Source organism: Rosa rugosa, chromosome 3 (assembly GCF_958449725.1).
Source record: "Rosa rugosa chromosome 3, drRosRugo1.1, whole genome shotgun sequence".
Classification (NCBI taxonomy): domain Eukaryota; kingdom Viridiplantae; phylum Streptophyta; class Magnoliopsida; order Rosales; family Rosaceae; genus Rosa; species Rosa rugosa.
The window spans coordinates 29127453-29138467 of record NC_084822.1 but is presented as its reverse complement, the minus strand read 5'-3'; the positions used below and the strand labels follow the sequence as shown (position 1 = coordinate 29138467).

General features: G+C 38.6%; 1 protein-coding gene and 1 pseudogene across 1 annotated transcript; both read left to right on the top strand.

Annotated features, from left to right (window-relative positions):
- Positions 1–2260: 2260 nt before the first annotated feature.
- LOC133739550 (protein SET DOMAIN GROUP 41-like) lies at positions 2261–6878 on the top strand. The gene is made up of 8 exons (XM_062167331.1): positions 2261–3340; positions 3618–4351; positions 4439–4478; positions 4567–4667; positions 4920–5018; positions 5808–5873; positions 5966–6087; positions 6178–6878. Exons 2-8 carry the CDS (start codon positions 3641–3643, stop codon positions 6842–6844), a joined length of 1806 nt encoding a protein of 601 aa, XP_062023315.1. The 5' UTR covers positions 2261–3340; positions 3618–3640; the 3' UTR covers positions 6845–6878.
- A 1384-nt stretch (positions 6879–8262) lies between these two features.
- LOC133737521 (protein STABILIZED1-like) lies at positions 8263–9455 on the top strand (annotated as a pseudogene).
- The last annotated feature ends 1560 nt before the right edge of the window (positions 9456–11015 follow it).

Sequence of the window (11015 nt, the reverse complement as noted above, 5' to 3'; positions counted from 1 at the left end):
AAAGGAGTAGTCTAACTCTAATAGGAAACAATCTTTCCATAATTACAGGATATCCTAATTAAATAAAATCCTAATTACATACAGATTTACAGCGATTCTACAGGCAGGGGAGAGGTCTCCGCGGCACTGATAAAGCCCGTTAGTGCCGTCGCCAGAGGTGGCTGTGGCTGCGAAGAAAGTCTTTAGTGAAGAGTTTCAGACTTGTCGCGAATAGAGATTGAAAGTATAGAGGAAGGATTGAAAGTATAGTGGGCAAATTTTGACCAAAAAAAAATATATATATAGTGGGCAAATCAATATCAGCCTTTAGATTTGCCTTTATACACGCATCAATTTTCCATTAAAAGCTTAGGCAGGTTAAGGTAGATAAGAAGCTTAGGAGAGGAGCATCTCCCTTCATTAATGATCATGGCCTAAGGGCAGCCGTATTTCAAAAAAAAAAAAAAAAACGTATAAAAAAAATTTAAAAAAAATTGACCCGATCCGATAACTCGACGGATTGTTAATAGCTCAATTCAAATTCGTATCTGGTGAATTAACAGATATGCGATCCGCTAATCCGATCCGTTTATAATAACGAATATTTTTAAATTTTAAATAATATCCCCAAAAATTGAATTCCATAACCAAAATATTTCCTAGAACGATAAACTATAAGGTAACCAAAATACTAAATTTCCAAAGCAATACTTCATTTATATTTTTAAGGGCTAAATACTGGTTACTACCTCGTACTTTAGGTGCAAAATCGATTCAGTCCCTGAACTTCTAATTTCATCAAAAACAACCATGCACTATCAGTTCTCATCCAATAGATCATTTCGTCCGATTACCATCCAATTAGGACGTTAACTCGCTGACGTGGCATGACAACTCATATCCGTGAGGTCCACATGCAAGGTAAAATTCCCATATTAGCCTTGGCTCACTATGAGTTAAAGAACTTAAAGAAATTAAAGATGAAAAATTGACTCTAGTACTTTTTGTAGGATCAAATTTATTTGTTTTAAATTAGACTAGCCTCCTGGCAATTGGCATGCGCTCCGCGCTTGCCAATTTACTTTTATAAAAGAAATAATAAAAATAGTGAAATTTTTTTTAAAATAAAAAAAAGTGAATTTTATGTGACCAAAAAAAGTGACATTTTCAGAAAATAAAAAGATAAAGGTTGAGGGCAGCCTAACAGTTTCAACCGTGGGAGTTTTTTCCTTATCTTTTGTCTATCATTTCTTGGGAAAATAACTGGTTTGATTTATTTACTATTTTAGCCTTCTAATATAATTTTTATTTTCTAAACAATTTAATTAACAAAGGACATAATAGGAGTTTCAAAAATTTAACCATGCGAAGTAAGAATTTGCTTAATATAATACAGCTAGGACTTGGAGCAACCTCTGAACGTCCAAAAGCCTTACCAGTGTTACCTCTGGCAACACAGGAAGTAGGACTGTAGCTTGAGTCAAGCTCATGCCTGAAAACTTCATGATGCGTCATCACGCGTGTCAAAAACATGACCACTCAGGAGGGTCCAAAAGCTGAAAACTGATGCATATAAGTCCCACATCAAAGACAAAATGGAACTCCTCCTTCCACTCGGCTATAAAAGGTCTCTCTCTCTCTCTCTCTCTCTCTCTCTCTCTCTCTCTCTCTCTATTAAGACACACATTTATTACTAACCTAACGTTACTCTGTTAACATAAATACATTCATTGACTTAGGCATCAGAGGAACGAAGAGCGCCAACCGCGGTCTCACTCTTGACACTAGTGTAATTTACTTGATAGGTGACACTATTGCATTCCCTCTCTAAATCAACTGAGACTTCAGACCCGTGTTAGCATTAACAAGATTCAACAACACCATGAATCTTGAGCATTAACATTGGCGCCGTCTGTGGGAATCTTTGAAAAAAAATTTGAAGGCAGCAAATTACCACTGACAGTTACAAACGTGGGGTTTTTTTTCCTTATTTTTTGTTTGTAATTTCTTGAAAAGAAAAAACTGATTTTGTTTATTTACTATTTTAGCCTTGTAATATCATTTTTATTTTTTAAACAATTCAATCAATAAAGGACATAATAGGAGTTTCAAAAATTTAACCATCATTCCCAACAATTTGCTTTATATAATAGATAATAGATTTATTTTCTTGTTCACCAAAAATATATTTATTTTCTTTCATGATTTTATTTTATATTTATTATATATAACAATTTGTTAATGAGTCGAAATTAGAATATCGCATTTATGGCTCACCACCATCGCCAAATCGCCATTAACTCTGATCATTGTCAAATTTTATCTCCGATATCCATGGTGATTTTGATTTGGAGCCATTTGGATTTAGTTCTCAACCAAGTTTGGTCCATATGGAATTAAGCAACTGAAGAACGTTAACGTACAGTCTTTCAACCTGTTTGTTGACCATTTGTCCAAATCGGTGGTTTATCGTCTCTCAGGTGAGCATTATTTTCTCATTGATTTTGTCATTTGGAATTTGCGGTTTCTTTGGAATGTCATAGCAGGTAATTCTTGTAGTTCAACTTGGTACCTGTTTATCAAGTTTTGTTCTACTGGTTGTGGATTGTGAGTTGTGACCGACCTCTTGAATCCCTGGTTCTGTTTTGGCAGTGTCTTGGATTCTATTAGTGCCTGGGCACTCTTTGTGGTGTTCTGCACAACCATTTGGGATTATCGTCTTCTTTATTTCTTTAGTTAATTTCTTGCATAATTTTCTTGGTATTTGATGCTTTAATTTCAGTATCTCAACTTTTTCATTTGAAGGGATCAAATTGTGTTTCTGGGGTATCTCATTTCTCTGCCGTCAGGCTATATGTTCTCTATTGTTTTGTAGTTTGTACGACTAGTTCATGAATTTCATCAGATTTTGTAGATGTGTCTGTCGTAGCATGGCCTTTGTTCCACACTTCCACGTTTAGAAGGAGTGCTATAAGCTCTATTATTTAATGATACATGATCAAATTGTGGTTCTTGACATTGAATTCTCATTTATATATTTTATGGTTACTATTTGATTTAGTTTTTTTCTTGCTCCACTGATTCTAATGATTCTTTGTGTTTATTTTCATGTTGCTTTGGTTCGTTCTGTGCTTGGAGTATCTTGTGGGCTGCGGAAGCCAAAGCAGTTAGATTGCTACGAGTGTTTTGGGATAAGATCGATTACCTGTCCATGGTTGCATTTCAAATTAGAGGCAGTTCTACTTGAAGACAGTTAGTTGCGCTCTGCTTTTGACGGTTATTCATGCAAGTTCCAAACTCTTTTGGATAAATCCAAATGTGTTTGGTATCTTAATTCACCTTTTTAGATTTTTTAGGAGAGGTGAGGACCCTTTTTCCACTTCTCCAATATATTCGGGTATATGACTATATGTATTTTATTTTACATGATTGTTTGGGCAGCGCACCACGACATTTGTAGGGATGCGCTTATGATTCCCGACTTCATGTTTGTGTAGATGAACCACAATGATCTTCTACCATACTTATATCTGTTGTATATTTACCTTTGAGGATTAACAACCTCTGGTAATAAAATAAAAAAAATATCGCATTTACTGCATAAATTAAATGGTAAAAAAAAAGGCTTAAATTTGCAGGGATGTATTTACTGTAGCTGCTCATGGAGATGGAGATGGAGATGGAGATGAGAGCCGAAGAGGAGATAGAACTAGGACAAGACTTAACCCCATCACTCCCTCCTCTCTCTTTCGCTCTCCATGACTCCCTTCTCTCCTCTCACTGCTCTTCCTGCTTCTCTCCCCTCCCTCCTCTCCATACCCCTCCCTTTCCCAACAATTCCCACCATGTCCACTACTGCTCCCCACGCTGCTCCGCCTCCGATTCTCCCCTCCACCTCTCCAGCGCCGAGCCTCGCCTTCTCCGCCTCCTCCATTCCCACCCCTCCACCTACCCCCACGGCGACTCCTCCGACCTCCGCGCCGCCCTCCGCCTCCTCCACTCCCTTCCCGCCACCTCTCCCCCCGCTCCAACCCGCATCTCCGGCCTCCTGACCAACCGCCCCAAACTCATTGACCACGACGATGACCTCAGCATTCGCGACGGCGCCAGGGCTATGTTTCTCGCCAGGACAATGCGGGACGCTCAGGACGACGACGCCGATTTGGAGGAGGCTGTGCTGTGCCTGGTCCTGACCAACGCCGTCGAGGTCCAGGATAACACCGGCCGCACCCTCGGAATTGCAGTGTACGATTCCTGCTTCTCTTGGATCAACCACAGCTGTTCTCCCAATGCCTGCTACCGCTTTCTGCTGTCCTCGCCGTCCCCGCCGCAGTGCGCCGAGACGCCGCTGCGTATTGTCCCCGCCGGCCAAGTAACGTCATAAGTTACCATATATTTACTTGTTCTTCATTTTATAGTGCAATAAAATTAAGAGTTTTGACATCCAGGTTTGTTGCAGATTGAGAGTGGTGTTTGTAGCAAGAATTTGTTAACAAAAGGTATTATGGTTCTTAATTTCGATTCGTTTTAATTGATTTTTTAGATTATGAATTTCGAATTTGAACTCTAGCTTATTTTCGAATGTAGAATGCGGGAAATATGGTCCAAGAGTGATAGTTAGGAGCATCAAGAGAATCAATAGGGGAGACGAAGTCACTATTACATACACTGACTTGTTGCAACCAAAGGTATCTATGATTTTCAGATGCCTTGCACCCATCATCAACTCAATCTTATGTTAGATCACTTATTGGAAAATAATGATATGAGAATCGGCTGGTGACATTCTATGTTTAAGAACCCTGTCCGAGGCTTCTTTTCATTACGAGTCTTACAGGAACCCTTTCTCAGTGGCTGAATTCCTATCATGTTTATGTTCTTCATTTGATTAATGAGGTATTTCATTATGATCCTATATCTCTTTCTTGTATTAATTCCAGGCTATGAGGCAGTCTGAATTATGGTCAAGGTATCGGTTTGTGTGCTCATGTAAGAGATGTAGTGCATCACCCCTAACTTATGTCGACTGTGCTTTGGAGGTATGAAATCTTATTGGTCTTTGTGTACTTTTTCTAAACTACTGGGTTTAAATATAAGGTTGTACTTGCAACTGCTAATGATCTATATCTTTTTTGTTACTGTTTTTAGTTATGTGCATCGGTTTAATACTTCATAATCAAATGTCGTAACACTTATTTATCAATTTATATAGTCCAGATCATTTCATGCATGCCCTCATTTTTTTGTTTCTTTTAACTATCAGCAGTGAGCCTGCTTTGTTCCTTTGTATTGTTTCAGTCTTTGATGATTCCACCATTCTGCAACCAGGTTGTCTGCGTGCTGAAAAACCTAGTAATCTTTTGGTTCTATATTATTTATGGATGTAATGTTATTTTACTAATCTAAGTGTGATCCATCCACGGTCTTTTCACAGATCTAAACACGTCTATGAGTTCCAAATCTGTGGCAGTGGCCCTGTAAAGTGAAGATTTACATCATTGAAATGTCCTATGGTCCTCATATCTTATTCATATTTTTTGTACTTGCTGATTCTTTAAAGTCTGTTTGGCATTCTCCCCTAATTTCATTCATTACTATTTGGAAAGACCTTGTGGTATTATTTTTAGAAATTTCTTGCTACTAGTACTTTAGTGTGTGTGTGTGTGTAAATGATCCAGTATCTTTGAAGAAAAGCACCTCTTCAACTTCGAACCAAGAACTACGATCTTAACAATTTTTTTTTTTTTTTTCCCATTATACCTCTTGCAACTTCATTTGCAAAATTGGATATCTTGAACGAGTATTAACGTTCATTTGCAATCCTCCAGGATATCTATGCAGTCAATTTCAACTCTTCCAGATTGAGTTCAGATATTATCTTCAATAGAGACAAGGCAACTGAAAGATTGACTGATTACATTGATGATGCTATAGCTGACTATCTGTCAATTGGTAATCCTGAATCTTCTTGTTCTGGCTTGAGCAGGTACTCACACAAGGTCTTTCTGATAACCAGCAAGAGGGAAATGAAGAAAAATCAGAGTTAACTTACTGGTTGAACCCATTGCATCACCTCTCTCTAAATGCGTACCCCACATTGGCTTCAGTGTATAAAATCCTTGCAGATGACCTATTAACTTTATCTTCTTCAATGGAGTCAATAGGCAATCATGTAATGAAAGCTTTTGGCATGAGCAGGACAAGCGCAGCATACTCATTGTTGCTCGCAGGCGCAACTCACCATCTCTTTAACTCTGAATCTTCCCTAGTTGTAAATGTTGCACATTTCTGGACGATCGCTGGGGATTCCTTGCTAAATCTTGCTAAGAGCTCACTCTGGAGTGAGATAAACAGATGGGATTTGCCTGTGTCAGACCACTTGGAACTATACCGTATTGCAAAATACAAATGTCCAAAGTGCTCATTGATGGATAAATTCGAAACTTATTCATTTCATGATCCAGTGAAGCATGCAGATTTTGAACATGCATCGAGGGAGTTTCTTGATTGTGTCACTAACTTAACACAAAAAGTTTGGTATTTTCTGGTTCAAGGTTGCCGCTATCTGGGACTTTGTAAGAATCCTATAGATTTTTGCTGGCTTGACACTTCAAAATATTCAAGTGAATGTGAAGTTCTTACTCAGTCTACTGGTACTAACTGTGGGAATAAAAGAAGTTTTTCTGGAAGTGAAGCAGAGGAAGACACCAACCAGTTAAGGATGTATATTTTATATCTCGGTGTCCATTGCTTACTATATGGAGAATTTCTTGCGAGCATATGTTATGGTAGGTATTCCCATTTGACTTGTTATGTTCATAACATTTTAGATCGTGAAGAGAAATCATCAAATCCTTGTCATTGACTGCACATTGAGTTTGAGAAAATGTTAATTTATACTCGGTTTGCTGTTGATTACTGTATTTAGTTTCTTTTACGTTAGGGGATGAGGTGTTTAAGGATATCGAATGAGGAAGAGAATGAACGAGTTTTTGTGATCATTAGTCAAAAGAATTGCTGAAACTTTTGCTCGTTGCAGCAACTCATCATGGCTTAAATTAACATGCGCAGTTGCGCACACTAAATATGTCTATCTGGACATTGCAATCGCATCCTATATTCCCATAGAAGAAGCGTGATGTTTAGGGTTAGAACTCGAGCTCTTTGTGGAATATGACTTCTTCCATTGATACAGTTGAAGCTATCCAAGGATGATGATATCGACAGGGACTTTGGAATTGGGTTAGGACTTTGAACATTATGAGATTGAAAGGACAAAGTGTTTTGGGTTCGACCTTCGTAGCCAAGGCTCATTTCATACTCTCCCCTACCTCAAAAGGGCTTATGCATTCCTCTCGTAGTATAGAAATTGAGTGTTCGAGAGAGTGATACCTTCATTTTAGTGGCTTCTCCCAACGCTTCACAGTTCACCCTACTCTTTCATTTCCGCTTAAGCTTCTCTAGTTTTGGGGATTAATTGATTAGATACTCAAGAACCATCATTTTTTCTAAGAACAGCTTTTATGAGGATAGGCGTAAAAGTATGATTAGTTCCACAAATCTCACTGCACTAACCATTGTAAACTCCTCCTCATTTTACCGCAATGGAGATCTAATTTAAACGACCAAGTACAACATTACATTTGAAAATGAAAATGAAGTAATAAAACTCAATTGGAGCAAAAAGTTTATAGTACTTCAGATATTGAAATTTCAGAGCCAGAAACTGTTAGATTGTAAATTGTGTTTTTATCTATATTCGTGCCTCTCAGAGTTGATTGTGTTTTTTTATTTCAATTTCTTTTCAAAACTTTCAATTTTGATGTGTCACTGAATCTAAAGACCCAAACGTTTCTTCTGCAGAGAAGAAATGAAGAACTCTACTTATAAACCTTTTCATATCTATTTGTTTTTTCATATAATAAATAATTTCAAAGATACATGCAGGTTCCACTAATTATATTTCGGACTAGTTGTTTTTCTAATGAAGACGCCTATTTAATGTTTTCTCGTTGTGAATATAAATTATAATCACATATTAGGATTTGTAATTACAGTTCATTTGTAGTCGCACAAATTTTATTTTATTTTATTTTATTTTTTTATTTTTATTTTTTGATTGGGGGAGGTTAGCGTTAGTAAGTTAGCAACACACACACCCTTCAGGGGTATCCCAGCAGAGCCAGACTAATCCCTTCCGCACAAATTTTATTTGATAATTTATTATAAATAAAAATTATTTAATAAAAAAAATGAACAAAAAAAAGTGAGAACCGACTATTAGTTTGATAATTTTTTACAACAGAAGAAAAGTTTGATAATTACAAAACCGACTGAACAAGACCATTTGATCAAAAACTGCTCCCTCTCAATTCTCAAACCCTAGTTTTCTCCCTCGCTGAGGATCAGAGAGAGAGAGAGCACAAAATGGTGTTCATCACATCTCCGAACCACAGAACCCTAAACCTGAATCTCAACCAAAAAACCACCACTCCAAACCCTCAAGCTCCAAATCCAGCAAAACTCCCACATCCCCATCTCCCAGCAGCGCCTCTTCATCTCCCAAAGCCTCCAAATCCTAACCCAAACCGACTCCACCCTCCTCTCTGACCTCGGCATCTCCCCCCTCTCTACCCTAACCCTCCACATCCCCTTATTCGGCGGCACCCAACCCCCCGCCGTCCCCAAACCCCGCCTCGACTTCCTCAACTGCAAGCCTCCCGCCAATTATGTCACCGGCCTCGGCTGTGGCGCCACCGGATTCACCACGAGGTCCGATATCGGGTCGGACCGCGCCGCTCCCGACTTGCCCGATCGGTCGGCGACGACTATCGGCGGGGCTTCCGGGGCCGCCCCGCCTGGGGTGGGCCGCAGGCGCTGGAAGCAGGAGGAAGACGACGGCGAGGAGAAGGGTTACGATGAGAATTAGAAATTTGATGAGTTCGAAGGAAACGACGTCGGTTTGTTCGCGTCAGCGGAGTACGAAGACGAGGATAAAGAGGCCGATGCGGTGTGGGAAGCCATTGAGCAGAGAATGGACTCGAGGAGAAAGGATAGGAGAGAGGCTAAGTTGAAACAAGAGATTGAGAAGTACAGAGCTTCGAACCCGAAAATCACAGAGCAGTTTGCGAATCTGAAGAGGGAGGCAGCTGTATACAGTTTCGGCTGAGGAATGGGATCGCATACCAGACATTGGGGATTACTCAGCCAGGAATAAGAAGAGGAATTTTGAGAGCTTTGTGCCGGTGCCGAATACTCTTTTCGAGAAGGCTAGGCAGGAACAGGAGCATGTTACTGCATTGGACCCCAAGAGTAAGGCGGCGACTGGTACAGAGACGTCGTGGTCGCAAATGCCGGTTAGGGATTTGACTGTAGTAGGGGATGGTAGAAGTACTGTGTTGTCTTTGAAGTTAGATAGGCTTTCGGATTCTGTTTCAGGGTTGACAGTTGTGGACCCTAAGGCCCCGTTTGGTTGACCGGAATGTTACGGTGGGAAAATGAATTGTACTAATTTTCCTTTCAAGGATGGAATGGAATTGATTTAGCATTTCCATTTGTGGTGTTTGGAAGGATTCAAGACTTGAGATTAGAAAATGATTTGAGAGAATTAATTTGTTAATGATTTTCCAATAATGCCCAATCAAATTAAATATGGAAGATTAAAAATGAATGAGTGGAGATAGGAATTATTAATTGACCAGATTTTATGAGGGGCTAAACAAGTAAATTTTCAATTCCATTGAGTGAAGGAATTGAAATACCACACCCTAGATGATATTTCTATTCCGCCTCTTTTATGGAATTGAACTCTGGTCAACTCATTTATTTTACTTTCCTTTTCAGACTTATGATTTAACCAAACACGACAATTTAATGGAATGAGAAACTATTTCACATTCCAGATTTGATTTACTGGCTAACAAACGGGGCCTAAGGGGTATCTCACTGATCTTAAGAGTATGAAGATTACCAGTGATGCGGAGATTTCAGATATAAAGAAAGGCTAGATTGTTGCAATTAGAATATCAATAACCCGACCTTGCTCCAAATTTGTTGCAAAATAATCAATTCATTTCCCTTTGCACATTCTAAGAACATCTTTGGCACTGATTCTATTGCTAGTAGATAATCGAGAACAATCCACATTCAGCGTGATTAGACCTAAATATTTTAGACTTGAGGTGCTAGTCTTTAGTAGCCAGTAACTGCAATTCAAATTGCTTGTATGTTTAGCAAGAGCATGAGAAACATGCAAACTGAAGTATCCAAGTATTTTTATTAGGACATGAATACCACAACAGAACCCTCAACGTCACCGAGCTTGTGGTTGGAATGGCTTTTCTAATTTTCATATTTTTACTTACAATTGTCAAATGTTCATATAGTTTTGCTTGTATCAGACCAGAATTATTCTGATCAGAGTCTTTGGCTAGTTTTGGCAGAGTTTGTTTCATGTTAACAGCAGGTTAACTTTAGGCCTACAAAAGTTTAATTGGCAAAATACGCTTTGTGCTGGGAAATAGAACTTCCCCCATAGTAAATTCCGTGTGATTTTGATCGAGCCTCCCCGACACTAATAGGAAGCTTTGGTAGTTTGAAAGAGAGTACAAAAACATGACATAATTGCCCGTGTAAAAGTTGATCTATTAGCCATAGATAGAACTTTAGTTTCCGTGAAGTCAATTTGTTCTACACCTTATCAATAATATTTTTGCTTATAAAAAGCTGTTTTAGATATCCATTCCTCGTCATCCAAATTTTATAGACTGAAACTTGTCTGAGGTGAAGTTATATTTAGATATTGTCCATGAAAGGAGAGCAGCTACAAATGCCACTAATTTCAATGGCCAACTCCAAATCACTGTTAGAAGAGCAAAAGATCTAGCAACACCAAATTTCAATACCACTTTGACCCGTGTCGACTATTTTGTCCTTTTGTCTGAAACTCCATTTTTGCTCTAATTTCGCGTCATTTTATCTCGTTTCCACAACTCCGCTTATTTTCTACAAAATAAATAAAAATGAATTAATTACAT

Excerpts from the sequence above, each read along its gene's own strand:
- LOC133739550 (XM_062167331.1), top strand. The coding sequence starts at position 3,641 with ATGGAGATGGAGATGGAGATGGAGATGAGAGCCGAAGAGGAGATAGAA. Across the intron at positions 4,668-4,919 it reads CTGACTTGTTGCAACCAAAG|GCTATGAGGCAGTCTGAATT; the intron begins GTATCTATGATT and ends TATTAATTCCAG. Across the intron at positions 5,019-5,807 it reads ATGTCGACTGTGCTTTGGAG|GATATCTATGCAGTCAATTT; the intron begins GTATGAAATCTT and ends GCAATCCTCCAG.